This window comes from Rhinatrema bivittatum, chromosome 2 (genome assembly GCF_901001135.1).
Source record: "Rhinatrema bivittatum chromosome 2, aRhiBiv1.1, whole genome shotgun sequence".
NCBI lineage: Eukaryota > Metazoa > Chordata > Amphibia > Gymnophiona > Rhinatrematidae > Rhinatrema > Rhinatrema bivittatum.
Window position 1 is genome coordinate 73,290,540 of NC_042616.1, and position 26,294 is coordinate 73,316,833.

The window sequence follows — 26,294 nt, forward strand, 5'->3', positions numbered from 1 at the left end:
CCTTACCCCTCCCTCTACTCCCCTCTCTCTCTCTCTCCATCCCACGCTACCCCACCCCAAATTAGCTGGTATTCTGTAGTTTAGGTGAGGTGAAATATTTTAAACTTGAAATAGCAATCTACACTCTTTTTTTTTTCTTCTCCCCCGTGGAGCAGGAAATTAATTCCAATGTCAATGAACTGCACATCCACTTCCTTTGAAAACAGAGTCCAGCCATGGTTATTTAGCATTGCTTGGAGCCTGACATAATGATTTCATCCTGAAAATTGATTTTACCATGAAAAACAGAAAAATATTTATTATTTATTCCATTTCTTTACTTGCCCAAAGTGAAAAGTATTTTCATCCACCTTAAATCAATGAATATTGAGTGGTTTATGATATACTGTAATAATGTCTTTGCCTTTTTATCATACCATATGTATTTATTATTTCCACCAATCTCATTTTTTTACAAAGACTGTAAAAAATACAGTTGCTCCACATCCAGAGAAGTGTGTAACAATGTCATAAGAACATAAGAAATGCCATATTGGGTCGGTCCAAGGGTTTATCCAGAAGAATCTGTGAACATTGCCATTCAAATTCATATAAATCTCCATTAAATAGATGATCCCAGAGAACACACAATGTCTTCGCCACTCCTTTCTACTGTCAACAGGCCTTGGGCTGGCTATAAACCCCAAAAGACTACAACTATAACTGGCCCAGATCCTGGAAGAGGCCTATGTTTCTTTCTTCCTAGACTCAAGGAAACACTGGTTGGGACCCTAACTGAGACCCAGATTGCGGAAACAGGAAGCACAGGCCCAGGGAAAAGAAAAAGAGCTTACAAATAGAAATCTATTAAAGAAAAAAAAGAGTAACCCTTGGGATAACAAAGGACAGAGGTCAATCTAATCCAGTCACATCTTTCTGGGTCCAACGTGCCCCTGCACTGGCCGAGAGTGCCAACCTGCTCTGCTGTGCACCCCGGATCTGGAGAGTGCAGGATCGACTACCAAAACAGCTGCCCTCTCAAGCCCTGGGAACCGCAAGTCATGGGCCCAGCATGCACCAGCTGAGGCCGCCGATCCGCCAACATCCACTGTGTGTGCCTGCCAGAGCCCCCCCGAGCCCTCTGGCTGAATCAGCCGACTTGTGCAGGCAGAGTCAGCCGGTCTGTGTCGGCTGTGTCCGCCAACCTGCACAGTCCTGTGCTGAGTCAGCCAACCTGTACAGGCAGAGTCTGCCGGTCCCACACTAAGTCAGCAGACCGCCGACCTGCTTCATCCCATGCTGCCCTGCACTGACCTGAGATTGCAGGCAAAGCATCAAACCTGCACCAACTTAAACTACTGCCTGAGCTTAGGACCTGTGCCGTTTTAACCACTGGCAAAGCATTGGGCCTGAGCTGACCTGAGACCACCGTCCACATGTGGGATTTACGCTGATTGAGTTCTCTGGTCATATGTGAGTCCTATGCCTACTAAAACCATTGGCATAGCATTGGGCCTGCAACAAACTGAGTCTGCCGGCTAAGCACGGGACCTGCGCCGGCTGAGTGCAGGACAGAAGTATTCCTGAACATGCTGAGACTGCTGATTGCAGTACACATTTGGTCCTGCGAACCTCTCCACCCAGGGACCTGCAAACTGCGAACTGAGGACCTGTGGACCACAGAGTGCAGACTGCAGACTGCAGAGCTACAGACCTGCAGACTTCTCCACCTGCGGACTTCTCCACCTGTGGACCTCTCCACCTGCGGACCTATGGACTGCGAACCTGCTGACTATGGTCATATGTGAGTCCTGCCCACAATTGGTTTAGTTCGTACCTTTGCAACAGAAATTACAGAGTCAAATTTGGCAACTACGAATCTAAGGAAATTCCCCTTGCGCAGGGAGTCCCCCAAGGCTCTTCACTTTCATCCACTCTATTTAATATTTACCTTCTACCCCTCTGCCAACTCCTTTCCAACCTTAAGTTACCACACTATTTGTATGCTGATGATGTACAAATTCTCATTCCCATTACTGAGTCTATCCTGAAAGCCCTTGAAATCTGGCATACCACTCTCACCTCAATTAACAACCTCTTAAATTGTATCCAACTTGCCCTTAACTCTACAAAAATGGAACTCATGGTCATATCACCCCCTACACCTCTACATACTATGCCCACAACATGTATTATTCTGCCACACACACACAATTCTCCCAACAAGTCCGGGATCTAGGAGTCTTATTGGATGATCAAATGACACTCAAAAAATTTATTAATGCTACTCTCAAAGAGTGTTTTTTCAAGATCCACACACTCAAAAAACTTAAACCACTATTGCACTTCTCTGATTTTCGTACTGAGTTACAAGCCATGGTCTTTTCGAAAATTGACTATTGTAATGCACTGCTATTGGGCCTGCCCAAAAACTCCATACACCCGCTACAAATCCTGCAGAATACTGCAGCTCTATTCTTACCAACACTTCCACAAAGGAGCACATCACCCCCATCCTTAAGGGATTACACTGGCTCCCCATTCACTCTCGCATACAATACAAGGCATTATCACTCATCCACAAAGTTCTCCACAATCCAGAAATGAATTGGCTCTCTAACTCCTTACAATTTCATAACTCTAACAGACCAACTAGAAATCCGTACATAGCCACTCTGCAAACCCCTTCACCAAAAATATTTAAATATGCATCTACTAAAGCCCGTGCCCTGTCCCTTGCTGGCCCTATGTTATGGAACTCCATGCCTACTGATTTACGTCTTGAACTGTCTCCCAAGATATTCAAACAAAAGCTCAAGACATGGCTATTCACTCAAGCCTACACATGATCTCTACCTGCTCCATTATAGCCTTCTCTTACCCTTCCCCTCACTCACAATAATCATTATCTCTTATGTGTCGCCTCCCTCACCCTCATCTTTTTTACTCCATGTAACTCTCGAATTTCCTGTATGTAATCGCTTTCCCTGTATATAATCACTACTCGGCTCCCTTGATGCTTCATTACCCCACTCTTATGCCTATTCTTAGATGCAACGTCCGTCATAGTCTTGCACCCTAATTCTCAATCTTTCTTTCCTCCTGCCCATCCCCCCCTCAGCTTTCCATCAATTTAAGTTATTTTTTCTCCCTTAAGCTTTGCCCTAATTTATACCTCGTTAATTTATTAAGTTGTGTTGTAATAGCTACACCTTGTTTCTATTAATTATTTAAGTTATTCACTGTTACTGCATTAGCTGTTTTATGTATTGGTTTTCATTTGTTTCCATACTGTTTTATGTATAACACTATGGCGTATGTTTTGTTCTCTGTACACTGACGTGATATCTCTGATGATCGGCGGTATATAAAAACTAACAAATAAATAAATAAACAAATAAATAAATATGGCGAACTGTGGACTTTCTGACTACGGTCTGCGGATAGAGGACCTGTGGACCACAGAGTGTGGACTGTGGACCTTTGGACTGCTGACTGCGATCCTGCGGATAGCAGACTGAGTCCACCTGCGGACCCACGGTCAGCCGGGTGAATCCACCAACCTATTCCTAACCACCTGCAAACCTTATCACTTGTGATCCTGCGGACCTCACCACCTGCCTTTAGCAACAAAATCTCAGCTAGAAATGGAATTAAAAATCAGATCACAACCTATACCTGGTCAAGGAAAAACCTAATGAACAACAAAAACATATATCCAAACAAATCTAATACAATTCTACAACACAATTTATGCAGATCATTAACTGTTAATAATAATATGTAAAACATATATACATAAAATAAAATTATAGTAATGACATTCAAAAGCAGTTGGTATGGCAGAAGTTTTCTTCTCTGAGATGGGATTCTCATGGTGCCTTCCATCAACTGGCCTTATTTATCTAAAGCTAAACCACTCCTTACGAGCATCTGAAATTTATGTCATATCCCCAAAAAGGTTGTGATGTCTGCTGTGCCTAAATGAAGACACATGTCCTGTAATGTGAATTTTAAGTATAACTCCTGAAATAAATTGCAAATTGTTTAAATAAGTTTGATCTTAATTATATGAAGTATGAATAAAGAGATAAAGAATATGGACTCTGTACTTGGTTGTTTAATCTTCTTTATGCGGTTGCCAAATTATCCTTATGGACACTAAAACTGCAATTATTTTATTTTTATTTATTTAATTTATACTCTGCTTTCAGGCATTTCAAAGCAGATCACATTCAGGTACTGTGGGTATTTCCCTGTCCCCAAAGGGTTTACAATCTAAGGGGATAATTTTCTAAAGGAGTTACGCGCATAAATGTAACTCTATTGTAGCAATTTTAATAAGCTCACTTACTCAAGTAAAATGTATTTACTCAAGTAAAACCCGGTTTTCTCGAATACATGTTTCTTAAAATCAGGCCCTAAGTTTATAACTGAGGAAAAGGAGGGTAATGTAACTTGCCTAAGGTCACAAAAGAGCAGCACTGGGATTTGAATGCTGGTTTCTGTGGTTCATAACCTGCTGCTCTAACCACTAGGCATATGCATTATTACCAGCTCCCTAAAGGGTGCAAGCACCCCAGGACCAGTATTTTAGATACTTGCAACATTCGTCACTGGCTTTAATGGTAAAATCTGCAATTGTATGAATCTATGTAAGTTGTAGCAAACTTCCAGAAAGAAGGAATGGCACTGTACCTTCATCTCTCTAAGGCTTCCTTTCTCGTTTTCCCTCCTCTTAAAAAGCTTGCATCTTAGAAATGTGAATATTTTTCAACAATGAACATGCAATACTTTATTCAATTTCAAAGAAATAAACATATTGCATATAATTGCTTTGCCCAGGTGGGATCACAAACTGCATGAGTTTAGGAAATTAATCAAGAAGGAATTAGAAACAGCACAAGCTTTCTTAGTAACAGTGTTTAGCTGCATGCTACAGTCCAGTTGTTCTTAGAAAAGCAGCAAAAATTCCAAAATCTCATTGTGGTCAGAAGTGAATTAAGTGTCTCAAAGGAGGGCCTTTCACATTCCTGAGTCAGAACAAGGTACTTCTGAACCTGGAAACCATGCCAGTTCTAATCTTGAGAACTCTTTTCTAAGGGACCTCAAAGGAATGGCCAACCATCAACTGACTTATTCTTACTTTTCAATGGCAGATCAGACTTCTTTGTAGGCTCTCTCACTGCTTTCTGTGTGGACTACAATTCACCTTATCAATGCTGACTAAATACGCTCAAATATTTCCAAGGAGTCATGTGACATTCATTGTACTGTTGGACTGGAAAGCTCTTTGATGATGTGAAGAAATGCGGACGTCTCTTGGTGGGTATTCTCAAGATGGGAACATTTTTTTGTTAAAGGTTTCTTGCATGACTTTAAGCTTCCCCCTTTCTCTTCCCTACTGTTGAGGGTCATGCTTTAAGATAATCTGCATCGCTAGGACAGTGGTTATTTCTAGATATGGGGCTGCCTATTTTGAAAGAGAATAGCCTGCACTGTGCTTTGAGTAATGAATTATACTGAAGATATACTTCTAAGCAGAAGTCTGATGTGAAATTTTAGATGACACGTCTTTAGAGTTTTAACCTTCAAGATTTGGGGGGGGTGGAGGGGGGTGTTTGTTAAATTGTCTTTCAATACAGACCTTTTTCATTACAGGCCATGTGGTGCTACGTTATTATAAATGTATGTGGTCCCTTATATATTGTCACGAAAAGAAGATAATGAAGTTTTAAACTAGCTACATGGATATTGAAAACAGTCAATGTATGTTAAATAGGGAATTTCTTATTTCTGAAGGAACAACAAGAGTTGTAAATACTGGAGTGGTAAAAAGGGAAACTCTAGACTAAAAGTCATGAGGTTGATTCTCAGAAAAATTAGTATGGATGCTCTAAAACACTTCTCTTTGCCATCTCCCTATGTAACACCCTTCTCTATGTTTACTTTGTGCCAAGGGAGAGAACTGTACAAGAAGAATAACCCTCACTTGCACCCAACGTATGAGGGGACAGAATGGAGAGTTGCGGGTTACATTAGTGACTCTGGGATAGATAATCCCAGTGCCCTGATACACTTTTCTCTGTTTCCCAGTGGTTTATACCCCAGACCTGGGAATGGGGTACAGCAAAGAAAAAAGCATCACTCCACTGTAAACACTTTCCCCAAATTTTAATTCACGTGCGCGTGTAAAAAACGGGGGTTACGCATGTGGCCGGGCCTTGCGCACGCCGCACACATCTTCAAAGGGACCTGGCCACGCGCGTAACCCCCGTTACATGCTGAAGTGCCGGGCCCAGATAAAGGGGCAGTCCGGGGGGCAGGGAGTGGCAGTCCGGGGGGCGGGGAGGGACGGGGCTGGAGGCGGCTGGTACAGCGGCCATTTGCCGCTGTACTGGGGAAGGGACTGCCGTTGCTCCAACGAAGCAGTAAGCAACAAAATACAATTTTTAAAAAGTAGGAGAAGGGGTTTAGGGGGTGGGGAGGAGAGGAGAGGGGAAGGTTAGGGTAGGGGGTAGGGAAGTTCCCTCCCAGTCCGCTCCTTAATTGGTGCGGACTGGGAAGGAAATGGGGAAGGCTGTGATGCGTCGCCGCGCAAAGTTTGCTTAAGTTTACCCTCCCCCCTTGTGCTCGCTGTCCGAACATACGCGCGTGGATTTTAAAATAATGTTTGTGAGCAAGTGTGTAAAGTTACTCTAAGGGATTTTGGGGTATAAATTGGTATAGATATAGCCAAGCAGGCATTTTCTTTATTGCTCTTAATGATCAGTATGGCCGTGGCTAACTTAGCACCTCTTAAGTACCATACCATTACTGGATAAATTATACCTAACTTCATTGTATTGGTTTGCCCCTCCATTAGAACAAGTTTGCCTCTATTCCTGCCTTATCAGTGCTATATCTATTGTGCTATTCCAAACTGATAGTAAAAGTATTAAGGGGTAGATTTTTAAAGAAGTGCATGTGCCATGCCGGCGCGCGCATGTTATAAAATCGGCGCGTCCATGTGCATGCGCCAGATGGCACGTGGCACTTCTTTAAAAGAAGAGCAGAGCCGCGCATGCGCCTATGCAGGAGCCGGGTCAGGCAGAGAGGCAGCATCAGCGGTGTCCCTGCTGCAAGGAGAAACGGCCGGCGGCACTCGGGCCGCGAAGGAAGGCGGACGACAGTGGCTCCAATGCCGCGAAGAGTGAAGACTGCTGCGGCCCCTCCTGCCACTCCGCAGTGGCATCAGGCCGGGTGAGGGCAGCAGCAAGTGGCAGCAGTCTGGGGCAGCGTCGGGCCGCATCAGGAGCAGGGAACCGGCGGCGTAGGGCCAGGGGATGAGTGAGGCTGCTCGCGGTCGGGGCCCGCGAGCAGCGAACGCAACAGGGGCAGGGACCTGTACTGTAGAACCCTGCCCCATCTACCTACTCAAGAACCATGAAAAATATGCCTGCTACATGTATGGCTTTCTGTAAAAGTCTCGCTCTTCTCATGTCCTTGTCACAAATCAGTGCCATGGCATGCAGAACAAACCACAAATTCAGAGGAATCTGTCATGGACCAAGATGTGAGTGCCCCTCCTATATAGACTGCTAACTCATTTCAGATAAGACACCATTTAAAAACCCCAACAGACTGAGTTGAATCTAAATTGATAACCTGGAGATCTGTTTTTTTTTTATTGATTCTTCTGTTTTTATACAGTGTTCCATCCTTCAGAAGGTTGTTCAAAGTGGTGTACAATAAAATATAACCAACAAATACAGAATAAAACAAACAAAAAAAAATCATAGAATCATAAAAAATATCTTAACACCAGTCCCAGCTCAGATTAAACCAAAAGAGAGACTTCAGAACACCTGCCTGTCCTGAACCACTTAATAAGCTGTGACAATGTCTTTGAGCCAGTGGTAACTGATAAACTGGAGGACCTAGCGTAAGTGAAGCAAGATATTTTGACAATAATAGGTTTGTTTCTGTCTGCTTTGGTTTGGATTTTTTTTCATCTTCTATCCATTATCTATATCAGTGGTGGGCAAACTATGGCCTGCGAGCCAAATGCGATTCTGCCTACCACTGGGACACTGTGAGGCCTGCTGATGTGTTTGACATCATCATCATCATCATCATCATCATCAAAGGCCAAGTTACTGCCCTTGATGACGCTCAATGCTTGAATATGCAGGTTGGAGCATTGGCACCTGCAAGGAGAGACTCTGTTCGTCCGTATGCTAGCGAGGTTCCCACCCTCTGCCAGTGAGAGACTGTTTGTCGGTGCTGGCGGGGTTCCCACCTGCCGCCAGTGAGGAGAGGTCCTGTGCTGCTGTGAGTAATAAGGGAGTAAGGGAAAGGATAAAGAGGGAGGCCTGGCAGGGACAGAGAATAAAGAAAGGGAAAGTGGTGAGTATGGTGAGTGAGTGAAATGGAAGGGATAAGAATGACCGGGAAGGAGAGGGTGAGTGATTGGGAGGGAAGCCGTGAGTGTCAGGGAAGGGAATGAGTGAGTGAGTGAGTGAGTGGGAGAAAGGGCAAATGACTGAGTGGGAAGAGGGTGAGAATGAAAAACAGAAGAGTGTTAGTGGAAGTGAGGGGTGAGTGACTAAGAGGGAAAGAGATTGAGTGGGAGGGTGAGTGACAGAGGGAAGGGTAGGAATGGGAGGGGAGAGAAATGAAGGGAGTGAATGGGAGAGAGTGGCTAAAGGTGAGTGACTGAAAGGAAAGGGTAATAAAGAAATGGAAAAGGGGTGAGTGGGTGAGTGACAGAAGGAAGGTAAGCGATTGAATGGGAGGGTGAGTTACAGAGGAAGGGAAGAGGATGAGGGGGTTGAGTGACCTAGAGGAAAGGAGAGTGAATGACTGAAGATGAATGAGTTGAAAGGGCAAAGGGAGGAAGGAAGTAGAAAAGAAGAGTGAGAAGAAGAGATGGTAGAAGAGTGCATGAGTGTGTGTGTATGTGTATGTGAATGAACGTGTGTGTATGTGAATGAACGTGTGTGTATATGAGAGAGAGAGGAGAAAGTTTGTGTATACTCTCCTCTTCTTTCCCCTACTAATCCAAGTCTACAATCTCAGGATGACTGGAAATGAAACATTTCCAGGTGTGGAGAGGGGGGAATTTTTTTTTTTTTTATCCTTATTAGTTTTAATTATTGGGTGTTCTATTAGTCATCGGTTTTGCAATATGCTTTTTATTAGTATGGTTTCCTCTCTGTTGTGATCGATTTATATTTCTTGACTGTTTGAAGAGGAATGGTGATATTTCTGCTTTTGCATTATTGTACTGCATATGAGTTTGACTTTTAGCATTTCCAGTCCACATTTTTGTCTGCACCTTACTATTTATACTTTATGGCCTGCATTTGTGACTGAGGTTAGGTGGTCTGCTAGCTGGGAAAAGGCCTTGTACCTGTTGGGTTGAAGGTTTTTCTGATTCTGGTAGAGGCTGAGATTTATGATTGAAGGGGCTCCTTGGGTGCTAAAAATGATGCCGCTTAAGCGTGCTGGATACTGAAATGCCTGCGGCAAGTGGTGGGGATTTGATTGCTGTGTCGAGGAGCTCCAAGGGGGACTGCTTCGCCCTGCTGCGCCCCGCTCTACTCTACCCTATGGCCCTCGTTGCACTTAATTACTTGTAATGTGGCCCAGAATAAAAACGTTTGCCCATCCCTGATCTAAATTACTGACAGACTTTGGGGCCCATTTATCACAGTTCTGTACCTATTTTACTCCAGTCAGGGCCAGCATTAGACACACTGGGGCCCAAGGTACAAACTAAAAAGTAGGCCCAGCCAGTGTCAGGCGCACTGAAGTTCTGCCTCCTTGTCATCACTCACCTTTGCAAAGGCGGCCCCTTATGTCACTTGAGCTATGGAAAATTGCCCGTCTTTTAACCCAGCCCTAGCTCCAGTGTAAAAACTGTACCAGCCTTATGAACAATATCCCATTATCAGAGATCAAATGCATATGGTCAAGAGTCTTTGCTTTATAATTTTTTATTCTATATATTGTTCATAAGACTAGTTATCTTAATGACAAAATATAAAACTCAGCGCTCGTTTTTCTCTCTCTTTTTTTCCATCTCTTGTGATTTTATATTGGATTAAGCTGGTGATTCCTGGAGACAGGTCTTTCCTCCTCACTAGATTGAACAATGCTGGATTTTTGAATCTTAATGCATGCACCCTATAGGAATTAGTCTGAGATTCAGACTTCTGAAAAATTGTGAAGATTGGCATCCCTTTGGGAAAGTGCTCTATTAAATTTATGTAATCCTTTAGATGGTCATCTATATCATTGGGACCCATCTATGACTGGTTGTTCTGTTCCTAAGGACTGTGAATCTTTTTTTTTTTTATTTGAGCATATAAATAGCTGTGTGTTTTCTTCTCAAAGTTGGAGCACGTAATAAATATTCTCCAGCGAGATTGTAAATCTGGCTGACAGACATTCAAGTTTCCTCTTAACCAGGCACCCAGGTTGGGGCCAAAATGCAGCTGCATAAGGAGATGCAGTAAAGCAACCTAAAGCCCCATACAGCAACATGAAGGAATGTGAAGCTAAGTAGCATTTAGAATATGTTTTCTTGTTTTTGAGAGCTATGGAATTCTATTATGTTGAGCATCTCACCCCAGGATAACATAATTTTCATAGAAGTTAAAATGCTCATATGAACTGCCCATGAATAATCAAAAAAGACAAAGACAGTTCTTTCTGCATTATTGTATGAGTACTCCTATCACTTATTAATACTAAGGGGACCCACTTTTTGTAGTATTGAATTGTTTTCCCTGGGCATACATCAGACTTTTCATTTTTAATATTCTCTAGGACTTTAATTTGAGCAGCCAGAGTCAATCTCGGCCTGTTCGTGGAGGCCCAGCATCTCTAGCCCTGCTCCCACTCTTGTCCTCATCAGCCCTGGATGGTAAGGGCAGCCTCACTTTGACAGCTCTGAGGTGCTTTGTAATTTAGTAAAATTTTAAGTAGTGCTGATGTTATTAATTAGAAGTAAGCTTTATTTGTATTTGGTTTTCGTTAACTGTTAATTTTATTGTTGGTTTTGAACTTTTTTATATTTATTTTTTTTATTATATTTATTTATTTTATTTATTTATTTGCAGTTTTTATATACCGACATTTGTTTAGTAACCTCACATCAGTTCACAGATAACAGAAACATTGCAGCTGTGCGAACTAGAACAAACATATGCAACAGTGCTTTACAATAAACATTTACATATATAATTTTATATATATATATAAAATGTATCCAGCCTTTACAAATGATGCTCAAGGTGGCTCACATCATTATTAGAAAACTACAACTCCCTGAAGCATTGGGTAAAAAAGTGACTTGCCCAAGGTCACAAGGAATGTCATACCCAGAAATGGGTTTTGAACCCTAGTTTCCCTGGTTCTCTGTCTAATGCTCTAATCTTTAGGCCTCAACATCTCTCTGCTGTATTGATGAAGATTATATTTTCTTTCTTGATTATTGCAACCCATTTTGAGCTTATGGGAGAAGAAGATTATAAATCAAATTATGTAACTTAAGTAATAATATGTAGAATATTTAACAGGCATGCAGGACTCAACACTATTTTATTTATTTATTTTATTTATTTAAGGTTTTTCTATACTGAATTTCTTGATGCAGATCAAATCAACTCGGTTTACATCGAACAAAAGTTTTAACAATAACGTAGCCAATAAACATATTACAAGAGGCAGATATTGGCAGCGTCAAAAGTTACATTATAACAAGGGCGAGCAACTGGGGATTAGGAAAATACTATTCCAGTATAAGGATGGGCAATTGGGAGAAATAAAATAGGAAATGAGACAACATTTCCTATTTTGTTTCATTTCATTTTCAAAGTGAAACATTTGAAAATCTGATGAAATTTCATTAGTTTTCATGTTTCATTTTGAAAACAGAAAAATTGATCTGTTGGGTCTAGGCGCAGGTACAAAACCGGGGCCTCACTTAAAATTGAATTTTAAAAGCCCGACGCACGCCAAAACTGGGAGATACATGATATATGTTGGGCCAGTGCATGCCGAGTAGATTTTAAAAGCTGCCCAAATATACCATATCTCCCGCTGCATCCATAAATGAGAAGGTGGGGGGGCATGGGCACTCCTGGATTTCAACTTTAAATTAGCATCCCCAGCTGCATAACTTTACTGATGCTATGAAGGACATGAAAGTAATAAAATAAAGATAAACAGATCAATTGGTGGGGTTTTAAGGGTTGGGGTTAACAGGGGAGAAGAGTGGCTATTAAACTAGGTGGGGTTGAAAGTCCTATCCCTAACCTGGGTGAACTGTGAAAACTGGTAACGACATCGGCATATGTGTCTATTAAAATCTCCCCAATTACACAATAGAAGAGCCATTTCCATGCATCCCCTTAAAATTGCGTGCACATGTGTGTGCACATTCAGGTTATTTTATAAAATGCACACATTTACATGTGTAAGTTATAAAATGGTCACATCCCTGGGCGCAGACTGACAAATGCATTCACATGTACACCTGTTTAAAATTACTGTCCCAGGGAATAGGTGGAAGGCCAAAGCCGGAACCTGCAGCCGGAACCTGGGCCTAGGCCCAAGACTGGGATCTCACCTAGAAAAAGTCAAAGGCCAGATGCAGGACCTGCAGCCTAGACCTGAGCGTGATGTCGAGGTCTCAGCCGAGACACGGGCCCAATGCCAGAGACTCAGCCGAGACCCCAAAAATTGATCAAACTTACCTGCTCCATCGAGGATCCAGTGTTGCGTTCCAGGCCCAATGCTGTAGCTTTGTCCAGACTCAAAGTCTTGACACTGGAGCCTTGGCCTGGACCGGATCCAGGACCTGACCTGAAGGCTGGGTCCCGAAGCCTGGGCCTAGGCCTAATTCAGAAACCAGATTCTGATGCCAAGGCCTCAGCCCAGGTTCAGGCCCAGGCCCAGTATCCAAGCCTCAGAGGTGTTCGGTCCTGTCTTCTTTCTTCTTAGATGAAATGAAGCCATCCACTTGCGAGGCGCCAGAGTTAATTAACTCCTGCGCATCCTCCCCAGTGGGGGATACTATTTTGATGAAGAAGAAAGAAGATAGCAACCTCTGCTGGGTAGAATGTGCAGGAGTCAATTAACTCCCAAGTAGATGGTATCATTTTGTCAAAGAAGAAAGAAGATGGTAATGAAGAACTCTGAGGTCTGGGTGCTGAGCCTGGGCCTGACTTTGGACCAAGGCCCCAGCATTGGAACCCGTCCTCTGGGCCAGGCCCTTATCTGGGCCGAGACATCCGTGTCTGGCCCCAGACACTGTACCCAGGCCAAGGCACAGGCATTGGGCCTGGGTCCAGGCTGAGGCCTAGGTATCAGGATCAAGCCTCAGGAACTGGTCTCTGGACCAGGCCATGGCGTTGGACCCAGGCAAGGCCCAGGCATCCCCACTGGACCGGGTAAGTGGGGGCCGAGAAGGATCCAGGCCTTGGCATTTTTTTGGGTGGGAGGGATGGTTGAGGGCATGGGAGACCTCAGGAGGCCCGTTTCTTTTTTTTTTAGTTTTTCTTTTTTTTTTAATGTTAATTTTGTTTTTTTAACTAAATAAATGAAATAACTATTAGACGAAATGAAATTTGTGAAAAATGAACCCCTCCAAAGCTAAATGAATTTTTTTTTTCTTTCCCATCCCTAGTCCAGTGTTTAGACTCAGCATGAGTTGTGGGCATAGAAAGGGTCTGTATAACAGAAAGTGCAGAATTGGATATTTATTTATTTATTTATTTATTAAAACAAATCTTCATTTAAACCATAGAGGTCGCTATTAAGCAGGCCGGTAGATATTCAGTGGAACCATAAGCAGACTAAGGGCTGAATTTTAAAAGGTACGCATGGGCTCAAATGTACACCCAATTTTATAACATGCATGCACAGTCACACGCATGTTATAAAATCCAGGGTCGGCACGCGCAAGGGGGTGCACGATTGTGCAACTTGCGGGCACCAAGCCGCACAGCCTTCCTCCGAAATCAGAGCGGCCTCAGAGGGAACTTTCCTTCTGCCCCTCCCACTTTCCCCTCCCTTCCCCTACCTAACCCACCCCCCAGCCCTATCTAACCTCCCCCCTTACCTTTATCCTATAAGTTGTGCCGGCCGCTGTGCTTGGAGGCTCCACCCCTGCCCCGACCCCGCCCCATTTTTCAAGCCCCGGGACATACACGCATCCGTGTGTAGCCGAGCCTATGCAAAATAGGTTCGGCGCGTGCAGGAGCGGGTTTTCAGGGTTATGAGCGTAATATACGCGCGTAACCCTTTGAAAATCTGCCCCTAAGTGTTTCACTGAATATGTCTGGTTAAAATTACCTGGAGAAAGTTATCTGGATAACTGTAGTACAGGTAGGTTTCTGCCCAGGCTTACCCATCTAACTTTAGCTGGGTAGAAGTGAATATCAGCACCCACTGACTAAAATGTAACCATGCCCCCTGAATGCCTCCTTCATTGCCTTTTTTTATCCAGCTGAATTTTGTGTGTATAATGAGTTACCTAGACAAAATTTAATTGGATAGTAGAGGGAAAAACTCTAATCTCACGTTTTGCCCAGGTATAGGGTCAAAATTTACCTGGACAAAATCCTTTGAATATTGACCTCACAGTATTTTAGATTAGAAAAAGACATGTGTGCAATGGTTTCAGTCTGCTCAATGTAACTCATTCTACTCAGTCATGCAATTGCCAAGAAAATGATAACACTATGTGGGCTGGATTTAGATTCCAGGCAAAGATTGGACCAAAAAATAGAAGAAAGGCCTATCAAGTCAATCTGCTTGCAGAAATTTGAACTACCAAATAGATTTTGTTCATAGGTTTAAATTTCTTGCAACTCCAGGAAAGTAAAATATTTCACAGAAAATAAATGTGTTTCTGTGAAACTTAAATATGGTCTTTAATCAGTAGATGGAACTATTAGATTTCTTACACACCTCTTCAACTCGTGTATTGTTGCTGTCAAAGCCACAAGCTGCTCCATAACTAGAAGGGTACATTTCTGTCCAGCCTTCACTGGTGCACATTTTAGAGACGTTACCTGCAAACAAAAGGAGAATACAGCTAATAAGGCAACATTTTTTAAAAATCATTTAAAAAAAAATCTGAAAACATTATTTGATGTTGACTTTGAAATCTACGAAAGATATATTTTAGAAAACAGTTAATTTAAAGTTTATGCAAACTAAAAATATTTGAAACAGAATGTAGGAAGGAGTTATAACAACATCAACAAAGAAGACTTGTGAAGTCAATATTTAAAGATTTTCTCTGGGTATCATTTCAAGTTACCTGGACAAAAGCCAATATTAAAATTACTCTCTCATTGTCCAGCTAAATTTTATCTAGTAACTCTTTGATGGAGGTGTTCTGGGGACATTGTTATGGTTGCCAACCGGCTCGAGATAGTCAGAATAGGTTGATCCAGTCCTGGTTTTACCCCATTGCATTGTGGGACTTATTCTGATTTCTCTATTGCATTCCCTAAGAAAAGCAAAACTGTAAGTATCTCCATGCAGGGGAGTAAAACCAGGACTGGATCAACCTTTCCTGAAAATTTGGAGCCAGTTGGCAACCCTAGTCATGATTACATTTTAGCTGGCGAGAGCTGATATTCAGTGCTACCCAGCCAAAATTAGCGGGCTAAGTTTGGTCAGGAAAAATACCTGTCCTAAAGTTACCTGGACAACTTTATCTGGGTGATGTTTACTGGGTATCTTCAGGAGAACACTTATCTGGTTATATTCCACTGAATATCTACATAAAGTTATCTGGGTAATTTCACCCGAGTAACTTTCCTGCTCCTCGGCCTGCTCGAGAGCTGACCTCTGAGTGTTTATTTTTGAGTACTACTTACGAAGGTTTTGGGATGTATTTGCTGGTAATATTAACTTCAAAGTTTTTGGCATGAAGTGCAACAATGTTTAATCAAGTCTATGCAAGTTAAGGGCCGGATTTCCAAAGGGTTACACGCGTAAATGGGTTTTACACGCACCGGGCCCATTTTCAAAAGGCCCGGCGATGCGCATAAAGCCCCGGGATGTGTGTAAGGAGCGGTCTGGGGGTGAGGAGGGGGCAGGACTGGGCGGTCCGGGAGCGGGACACGGACGTGGCCAGAGGCTCCCGGCACAGTGGCCGTTTGCTGCTGTGCTGAGAATCGCGTGCCGGCAGTTGGCCTGCGCGCACAACTTACTTCAGCCCCAGGGCTGAAGTAAGTTTTAAAACAAGAAAAAAAACCCAAAAAAAGTTAGGGGGGAAAGGGCGGGGGAGGTAGGGGAAGGGAAGGAAAGGTGGGGTGGGGGGGTAGGGAAGTTCCCTCCGAGGCCGCTCTGATTTCGGAACGGCCTGGGAAGGAACAGGGAAAGGCAGCACAGCCCGGCGCGGGGTTGGCACGCGCAAGGTGCACAATTGTGCACCCCCTTGCATGCGCTGACTCCCGATTTTATAACTTGCGCGTGCCTGCATGCACAAGTTATAAAATCGGGCGTACATGCGTGCGCGCCAGGTAGTGCACGCACACGTACGCCCACACGCACCTTTTAAAATCTACCCCTAAATGTACTAATAAAAGCAGAAATTTTAAAATGAAGCACAATGTTAGTTTGGTGCAGGGGCAAACTGTATTTAGCATCACATTAACGGAGGACACATATTTTATGGTGCTGTTTTCTTTCATTTAGTATGCAGGCTATTTCACTTAGGATTTGTGCTAAAACAAAAGGATTTGCAGACATACCAAAACTGATTCAGTGCAAGTTAACGCCATTTAATATACATTAAAAGGGTTTTAGAGAGTATTGCATTTATTTAGTGAATGCTAAAACAAGAACAACAAAAAAGTGGAAAAAAAAAAAACCCTTAAAAAATAAAATGAGAGAAACAAAACTTTTTTTTTTTTTTTAGCTCCAAACCCCTAGAGGTCTACGTCTATTCTTTTTGAGTTCTATATCTCCTTATTCCCACTGATGAAAAATGTATTTATAATACAAATGACTTTGAATTCTCCGGGCAATTCTGCAATGCAGGAGAATACTGGGCTGTATATCCTTCCAGAGTCATATTTAGGACCTGTATTAGCTGAGCTTATTTCTCCACTTCTGTGCGTATGGCAAAAACACAAACTTAGGAAGTCAGGCTCTTTCTATTCAGAAGAATGTTTTTGTATCCTGTGTTTTGGCTACACCTAGGAGATACCAAGAGGTTGATTTTAAAATGAGCACACATGCACCCATACGTGCACGTATTGGTGGGCGAGCGAGGATACATTAGAATTTTTAATCGTGCATACATGTATGCGCCTATGTTTTAAAATGTGCCAATCGTCCATAAGTGTATGCTCCTAATTTTAAGAGATTACTCGAGCACAGCTAGCGTGCATGTGTTCTCAATAAGACCATGTCAGCTTTTATGCACATATTGTCAGTGAATTTTAAAACATGCTGGCCTGAGGCACATTCCCAGTTTTACAATGAGTCCACCAGTTTGTCCAGTTAATTGTGAGGTCTTTCAGACCCCCTCGGGTTCTTCACCCTGCACGCTGTCCAGTTGACCCAGACCATTCATCCTGTTCTTATAAGCCCTAAAAGCTGAGCTCTACAGAGCTGCTCCTCATGAGGAGGAGCAGTAAAGTTATGTGGATATCTAGCGTACACATGCTGTGGGTTTCATTTTTAAAATTCAGAGTTACACACATGTAAGTCTTGGTTCTGCCCCAGAATGCCCATGCTTTCCTACCCCCTTATTCCTTACCCATGCACAGATAAATACACACTTATTTTCTGCTTTTTAAAATACGCATTGCTCGTGCACAGACTACATAAACCTGTATGTGGTCATTTTTGCACAAGCAACTGCAACAGCAGTTTGAGCAAGCAGCACATCTTGCATAACTCTGTTAGTTTTGAGATACTAACATATGGGGAGGCCAATATTTAATGCTACTTAACTGGATAAGGGGTGGCCACTGAATATCTGGCAATGTTCAGCAATCTCCACTTAGCCAGATAAGCCGCTTATAAGTAGTTAGCCAGAAATCTAATGAGCGGGCAGTGGGTGGATCGAAGCTGCGCTACTTAACTGGCTAACAAGTGATATTCATACTTATCCAGTTGTTAGACCTGCCAAAGATAGGCAGATATAACTTATTTGGCTAATTAGTGCCGAATATGGAGATATTCAGCAACATAGATTTTAAACCCCCCTATGCGCACTGAAGCTGAGCGATATGCGCATGACTCAATGCGGCACGCCACGTGGCTTTTAACACCGGTACAGGCACGGCGTACCTCCCGGTACCTGCACATTAAAATTTTTCACCAATAGCAGTGAGGTGTGGGCTTGGTCTGGGCGGAACATGGGTGGGCCAGAACTGTTCCATGAAGTCTGTGCATTAAAAGGCCTGCACGTGTAAATTTTGGGGGTTATGAGCGTGGTGAGGCCCTTTGTAAGATGCATGCAGCACGTGCAGGGCCCAGTTATGTGCATAACCCCCGATACACACCAAAGTGCCAGGCCATAAGAAAGGGGCGGGCCAGGACAGCGCCATTAGATGCTTTCCCTGGGAAGCGTGCACCAGCAGCCAGCCAGCGCACGAAAGATACTTCTGCTCCTGAGGAGCAGTAAATATGAAAAAAAAGGGGTATAGTTAGGTTTAGGTTAGGGGCTGGGGAGGAGAGGGAGAAAGGTAGGATGGGTAGGATTAGGGTTAGGGAAGTTTCCTCCCAGTCCGCTTAATTGGAGCGAACTGGGAAGGAATTCTAATGAGAGATGGCATAGTGGAGTCCTTACTTGCAGGCCGATACAGTAAAGTGTGCTCCAGCGGAACGCACTGTTAACCCGTGTTTGGGCGCGCGTTTTCGATGCGCTAGCTTTACCCCTTATTCAGTAAGGGGTAAAAATAGCGCGTCGAAAACGCGTGTCCAACCCCCCCCCCCCCAAAACTAATGGTGCCCGCAACGATACAGAAAGCAAAATATGCAGCAAAGCCGCACATTTTACTTTCAGAAATTAGCGCCTACCCAAAGGTAGGCGTTAATTTCTGCTGGCACCGGGAAAGTGCACAGTAAAGCAGTAAAAACTGCTTTTTTGTACACCCTCTGACTTAATATCATGGCGATATTAAGTCGGAGGTCCCAAAAGTTAAAAATAATTTAAAAAAAAAAATTTAAAATCGGCCCGTGGCTCGCGGGTTGAAAACTGGACGTTCAATTTTGCCAGCATCCGGTTTCTGAACCCGTAGCTGTCAGTGGGTTTGAGAACTGACGCCGGCAAAATTGAGCGTCGGCTGTCAAACTCGCTGACAGCTGCCGCTCCTGTCAAAAAAGAGGCGCTAGGGACGCGCTAGTGTCCCTAGCGCCTCTTTTTACTGCGGGTTCTAATTTGAATATTTTTTTTTTCTGAATCGCCCCCACAGGAGAGTGGCCTGTGCGCGTGCCGGCTCTCCCGCAATTTTTACTGTATCGGCCTGAATATTAGAAGTTTATAGCATCTATACCTTATACCTGTATATATACCTTAACATTTTTGTTTATCTGCAAGACTGGAACTTAGCTAAACAAACCATTTAAATATTGACCCCATACTATTTCTATGAAATGATTATTGATACACAGTCTCAAAGGAAACTAAGAGAAAATATGAAGAGATGAGTAAACTCATGATCAACTTCTTGGTTCTATATTTCACAATCTCTCTCTATAACTCCACAATCAAGTCTAATCATTTATTAGATAGCTTAAATGTGTAGCACAGGTCAAATGATAAATTAACTTAGTATGCTGCACCACAATCTATGACATATTTTAAGCTGAGTTTCTCTGATTAGGAACGCAGAGCTCTGGCTGTGTTAATCATGCTACATAACAATAACCCTCACAATAAGTGTAATTAACCCAAGGTCTGTAGGTTTACCGCTGTTGGTACTTTCTGATAAAATTATCCTTTTGTTGCTTTTGCAGTAACTCACTGTACGACTGCACCTGGATCTGTTTGTTCTTGAGTTTCTAATTTATTTCTTTGTGATTTTCCAGTACAAATGTTGAAGCTGGTGTCATTTTATTTATGTAACATAACATTCTCTGCAGAGCATCACATTTTTTAAGTATATCTGAATCTTTTTAGAAGTTGACACCTATTAAAGGATCAACAAAAAAGATAGTGACATGAAGTTTCAAGTGTATGAGCTTTTGATGTCATCCAATCTTGAAAGGACATGTGTTATACCACTCTTTTTTTTTATTGGTCTTTTAAAATGTATCTCAACCTACAACATCTCCACTATTTATGCATGCTATGCCTAAATCATTCTAAAAAAAAACACAAGGCACTATAATTTATAAGTCTCTAATAAATAGATGATGCTAATCAAATACCATCTTCTTCTGTTAGAATGTTGATCCTTTGACCATGGTACCACTTTTGATACTGTACTTATATCTAATGACAGCTCAAGGCTGAGCAGTGCTCTGCAGAAATATCTATTGTGATTTCATATAACATTTCTGTTCAACATATATTTTCTCTTTTATTCCACCTCATAATGGTATATAATCAATAAGCTTCTCCCATCATTGTTAGACAAAGCATATTGGCCCGGATTTTAAAAGGCCTACGCACGTAAATCTGGTGGATTTACGCATATAGGAGGGCTTACGTGCGCCGGGCCTACTTTAAAAAGGCCCGGCCACGCGCGTATAGCCCCGGGACACGAGTAAGTCCCCGGGCTTCGGAAAAGGGGCAGGGTGGTCCAGGAGATAGGGGCAGAGGCTCCCGGCACAGTGGCCATTTACCACTGTGACGGGGGATCGCGTGTCAGCAGGCTACCGGCGCGCACAAGCTGCCTAGAGGTAGGCGCAAAAGGTAGGACAAAAGTCAGGGGGGGGTCTAGGTTAGGGCTAGAGGGTGGGAGGGTTAGGGGAAGGGGAAGAGAGGTTAGTTTAGGGGGGAGGGAATGAGGGAACTTAATTAATAGCAGGTAATGGACTTGTCCTCCAAAAACTTATCCAATCCTTTTTTAAACACAGCTATACTAACTGCACTAACCACATCATCTGGGAACAAATTCCAGAGTTTAATTGTGCGTTGAGTGAAGAAGAACTTTCTCCGATTAGTTTTAAATGTGCCACATGCTAACTTCATGGCGTGCCCCCTAGTCCCTCTACTATCCAAAAGAGTGAAAAACCTATTCACATCTACCCATTCTAGACCTCTCATGATTTCAAACACCTCTATCATATCCCCCCTCAGCTGTCTCTTCTCCAAGCTGAAAAGTCCCAGCCTCTCTAGTCTTTCCTCGTAGGGGAGCTGTTCCATGCCCCCCATCATTTTGGTAGCCCTTCTCTGTAGCTTCTCCATCACAACCACATCTTTTTTGAGATGCGGCAACCAGAATTGTACACAGTATTCAAGGTGCCGTCTCATCATGGAGCGATACAGAGGATTTATGACACTTTCTGTTTTATTCACCATTCCCTTTCCAACAATTCCCAACATTCTGTTTGTTTTTTTGACTGCCGCAGCACACCAAACTGATGATTACAATGTGTTATCCACTATGACGCCTAGATCTATTTCCAGGGTAGTAGCACCTAATATGGAATCCAACACAGTGCAACTATAGCATGGGCTATCTTTCTCTATATGCATCACCATGCCTGTCCACACTAAACTTCATCTGCCATTTTGATGCCCAATTTTCCAGCCCCACAAGGTCTTCCTGCAATTTATCACAATCTGCCTGTGATTTAACTACTCTGAACAATTCTGTATCATCTGCAAATTTGATTACCTCACTTGTCGTTATGTCGTATTTCTTTCCAGATCATTTATAAATATATTGAAAATTAAGGGTCCCAATACAGATCCCTGAGGCACTCCACTGCCCACACCCTTCCCCTGAGAAAATTGCCATTTAATCCTACTCTCTGTTTCCTGTCTTTTAACCAGTTTGTAATCCACGAAAGGACATCGCCACCTATCCCATGACTTTTTATTTTTCCTAGAAGCCTCTCATAAGGAACTTTTGTCAAATGCCTTCTGAAAATCCAAGTACACTACATCTACAGGTTCACCTTTATCCACATGTTTATTAACTCCTTCAAAAAAGTGAAGCAGATTTGTGAGGCAAGACTTCCCTTGGGTAAAGCCATGCTGACTTTGTTCCATTAAACCATGTCTTTCTATATGTTCTGTGATTTTGATGTTTAGAATACTTTCCACTATTTTTCCTGGCACTGAAGTCAGGCTAACCGGTCTGTAGTTTCCCGGATCGCCCCTGGAGCCCTTTCTAAATATGGGGATTATATTAGCTATCCTCCAGTCTTCAGGTACAATGGATGATTTTAATGACAGGTTACAAATTTTTACTAATAGGTGTGAAATTTCATTTTTTAGTTCCTTCAGAACTTTGGGGTGTATACAACCGGTCCAGGTGATTTACTACTCTTAAGTTTGTCAATCAGGTCTACCACATCTTCTAGGTTCACTGTGATTTGGTTCAGTCCATCTGAATCATTACCCATGAAAACCTTCTCCAGTATGGGTACCTCCCCAACATCCTCTTCAGTAAACACCGAAGCAAAGAAATCATTTAATCTTTCCGCGATGGCCTTATCTTCTCTAAGTGCCCCTTTAACCCCTCAATCATCTAACGGTCCAACTGACTCCCTCACAGGCTTTCTGCTTTGGATATATTTTAAAAAGATTTTGCTGTGAGGTTTTGCCTCTACGGCCAACTTCTTTTCAAATTCTCTCTTAGCCTGTCTTATCAATGTCTTACATTTAACTTGCCAATGTTTATGCACTATCCTATTTTCTTCTGTTGGATCCTTCTTCCAATTTTTGAATGAAGATCTTTTGGCTAAAATAGCTTCTTTCACCTCCCCTTTTAACCATGCCGGTAATCGTTTTGCCTTCTTTCCCCCTTTCTTAATGTGTGGAATACATCTGGATTGTGCTTCTAGGATGGCATTTTTTAACAATGACCATGCCTCTTGCACACTTTTTACTTTTGTAGCTGCTCCTTTCAGTTTTTTTCTAACTATTTTTCTCATTTTATCAAAGTTTCCCTTTTGAAAGTTTAACATGAGAGCCATGGATTTGCTTACTGACCCCCTTCCAGTCATTAAATCAAATGTGATCATATTATGATCACTATTGCCAAGCGTCCCCACCACCGTTATCTCTCTCACCAAATCCTGCTCTCCACTGAGAATTAGATCTAAAATTGCTCCCTCTCTCGTCGGTTCCTGAGCCAATTGCTCCATAAAGTTATCATTTTTTCCATCCAGGAACGTTATCTCTCTAACGTGTCCCGATGATACATTTACCCAGTCAAGATTGGGGTAATTGAAGTCTCCCATTATTACCGCACTACCAATTTGGTTAGCTCCCTTAATTTCTCTTAGCATTTCACTGTCAGTCTCACCATCTTGACCAGGTGGACGGTAGTATACTCCTATCACTATAGTCTTCCCCGACACACAAGGGATTTCTACCCATAAAGATTCAATTGTGCCTTTAGTCTCGTGCAGGATGTTTATCCTGTTGGACTCTATGCCATCCCGGACATAAAGTGCCACACTGCCTCCCGAGTGCTCCTCTCTGTCATTGCAATATAATTTGTACCCCGGTATAGCACTGTCCCATTGGTTGTCCTCCTTCCACCATGTCTCTGAGATGCCATTTAAGCCTATGTCATCATTCACTGCTATACATTCTAATTCTCCCATCTTACTTCTTAGACTTCTGGCATTAGCATACAAACATTTCAAAGTTTGCTTTTTGTTTGTATTTTCATTCTGCTTTTTAATTGATAGGGATAAGTTATAATTTTTTAGCTCAGGTGAGTTTTTAGTTACAGGCACTTGGACTACTTTTCTTATTATTGGAACTTCACTGTCGGGATGCCCTAATTCTAATGCATCATTAGTATCCTTTGAAGATACCTCTCTCCGAACCATGCGCTGCTGAGAGACTATCGGCTTTCCCCTTTGTTCTAGTTTAAAAGCTGCTTTATCTCCTTTTTAAAGGTTAGCGCCAGCAGTCTGGTTCCACCCTGGTTAAGGTGGAGCCCAGCCCTTCGGAAGAGACTTCCCCTCCCCCAAAAGGTTCCCTCTTCCTTGCACCATCGTCTCATCCACGCATTGAAACTCCGGAGCTCTGCCTGCCTCTGGTGACCTGCACGTGGAACAGGGAGCATTTCAGATAATGCTACCCTGGAGGCTCTGGATTTAAGTTTTCTACCTAAGAGCCTAAATTTGGCTTCCAGAACCTCCCTCCCACATTTTCCTATGTCGTTGGTGCCCACATGTACCACGACAGCAGGCTCCTCCCCAGCACTGTCTAAAATCCTATCTAGGTGACACGTGAGGTCCGCCACCTTCGCACCAGGTAGGCATGTTACCAGGCGATCCTCACGCCCACCAGCCACCCAGCTATCTACATTTCTAATAATCGAATCACCAACTATGACGGCCGACCTAACCCTTCCCTCCTGGGCAGTAGGCCTTGGGGAGATATCCTCGGTACGAAAGGACAGTGCATCACCTGGAGAGCAGGTCCTTGGTACAGGACCCTTTCCTGCTGCACCTGGTTGGTGTTCTCCCATCATGAGACCTTCTTCCTCCAAGGCAGCACCAGGGCTGCCAGTCTGAAGTTGGGACTTGGCTACTATGTCCCTGAAGGTCTCATCTATATACCTCTCTGTTTGCCTCAACTTCTCCAGGTCTGCCACTCTAGCCTCCAGAGATCGGACTCGTTCTCTGAGATCCAGGAGCTCTTTGCACCGAGTGCACACATACAATCTCTCACCGGCGGGTAAAAAATCATACATGTGACACTCGATGCAAAAGACTGGGAAGCCCCAAAGTGCTGTATTTACTGTAACTTAAATAACCAAGCAAAGATTGTAAAAATAAAAAAGAACATAAAAAATATCAATACAATGAAAACAATGACATCCTTGTCTATTTTAGATTTTCTTACCTCTCTCCTAACTCTTGGACTTTCATACATAGAAAATATATCATTATCAATGAGGATGGGATAACTAGAGGATAGCTCCAGCATAAACTGGTCAAGTAGAAAGAATATCCCCAAGTCCCCAAAAACTTTAAAAAAAATTTCAAACTGAGTCAAAACTTTAAACTTGTACTCCTACTTCTAAACTATCCCAAAAGATCTGCTAGGTATTTCCATGATACCCTCAACAAAGACCAAAGCAAAAAAAAAAAAAAAATCATTTAACTTTTCTGTTATGGCCTTGGCTTCTCTGAGCACCTCTTTTAACCCCTTGTCATCTATTCGTCCATTCGACTCCCTCACAGGCTTCTTGCTTCAAGTTTAATTGAAAAAGTTGTTATTTTGAGTTTTAGCGTCTCTGGTAAGCTTCTTTTTAAATTCTCTTTTGGCCTGCCGTATAAATGTTTTACATCCAACTATGTTCTTTCCTAATTTTCTTCATTTGGCTCCACTTTCCAGTTTTTGAAACATGAACTTTTGGCTTTAATAGCCTAATTCACGTCACCATTTCATCATACTGGCAATCACTTGGTCTTTTTGCTACCTTTTCTAATGCATAGAATACACATAGGTTGGGCTTTGAAGATGCTGTTTTCTTTTAACAATGTCCATCCATGCTTCATGCAAACTTTTAACTTTTGCAACTGCTCCTTTTCGTTTTTCTCTAACAAAGTTATCATAACCTCCTTGTTTAAAGTTAAATGCTACCACAGTAGTTTTCTTTAACATCGTCAGTGCTTATGTTTAATTTCTTTAGGTTATGATCACTATTGCCAAGCGTTTCCATAACTGTTACCTCTAGCACCAGATCCTGCATTGTAGAGTTAGAGTATTGCTGCTCCATGAAGTAGTTATTTAGAGTATCTAGTTATCCCACTTTCCTTTCCAGTTGCTAATATCCCAGAGAATATCCAGTTTAACAATCAAATCATCATGTTTTCCCATAATGTCCTTATTCTCTATGTCATTATTGAAACTACTTTTTCCATGCAGGACCATATCAAAATGGTTATTCAATCCTCCTTCCACAGATTGCGTCTTTTGTGGTACTTGAAACCCTTCCTAGACCCCCGCGATTTCTGCTCTGTTTCACAATTCTTTTTTTTTGGTACAGATTATTGCAATGCTCTTTTTATAGGTTTACCATCTTATGTGATCCATCCTCTCCAGATTATACAAAGTTCTGCTGCTAGACGTCTCACAGGCGTTCCTATATAACCATATTACCCCAATCTTAGAGTCTTTAAATTGGCTCCTAGTTCAATTCCGG

The 26,294-nt window shown here is 42.6% G+C and overlaps 1 protein-coding gene across 3 annotated transcripts in view; it reads right to left on the bottom strand.

Moving 5' to 3' along the window:
• Window positions 1–26,294, bottom strand: part of VIPR1 (vasoactive intestinal peptide receptor 1) — a 510,641-nt gene that overhangs the window by 175,084 nt on the left and 309,263 nt on the right. For all 3 annotated transcript variants that reach the window (XM_029588347.1, XM_029588346.1, XM_029588348.1), the window contains exon 4: window positions 14,944–15,047. In XM_029588347.1, the coding sequence (XP_029444207.1) occupies window positions 14,944–15,047 (104 nt within the window). The remainder of the gene's footprint in view (window positions 1–14,943; window positions 15,048–26,294) is intronic.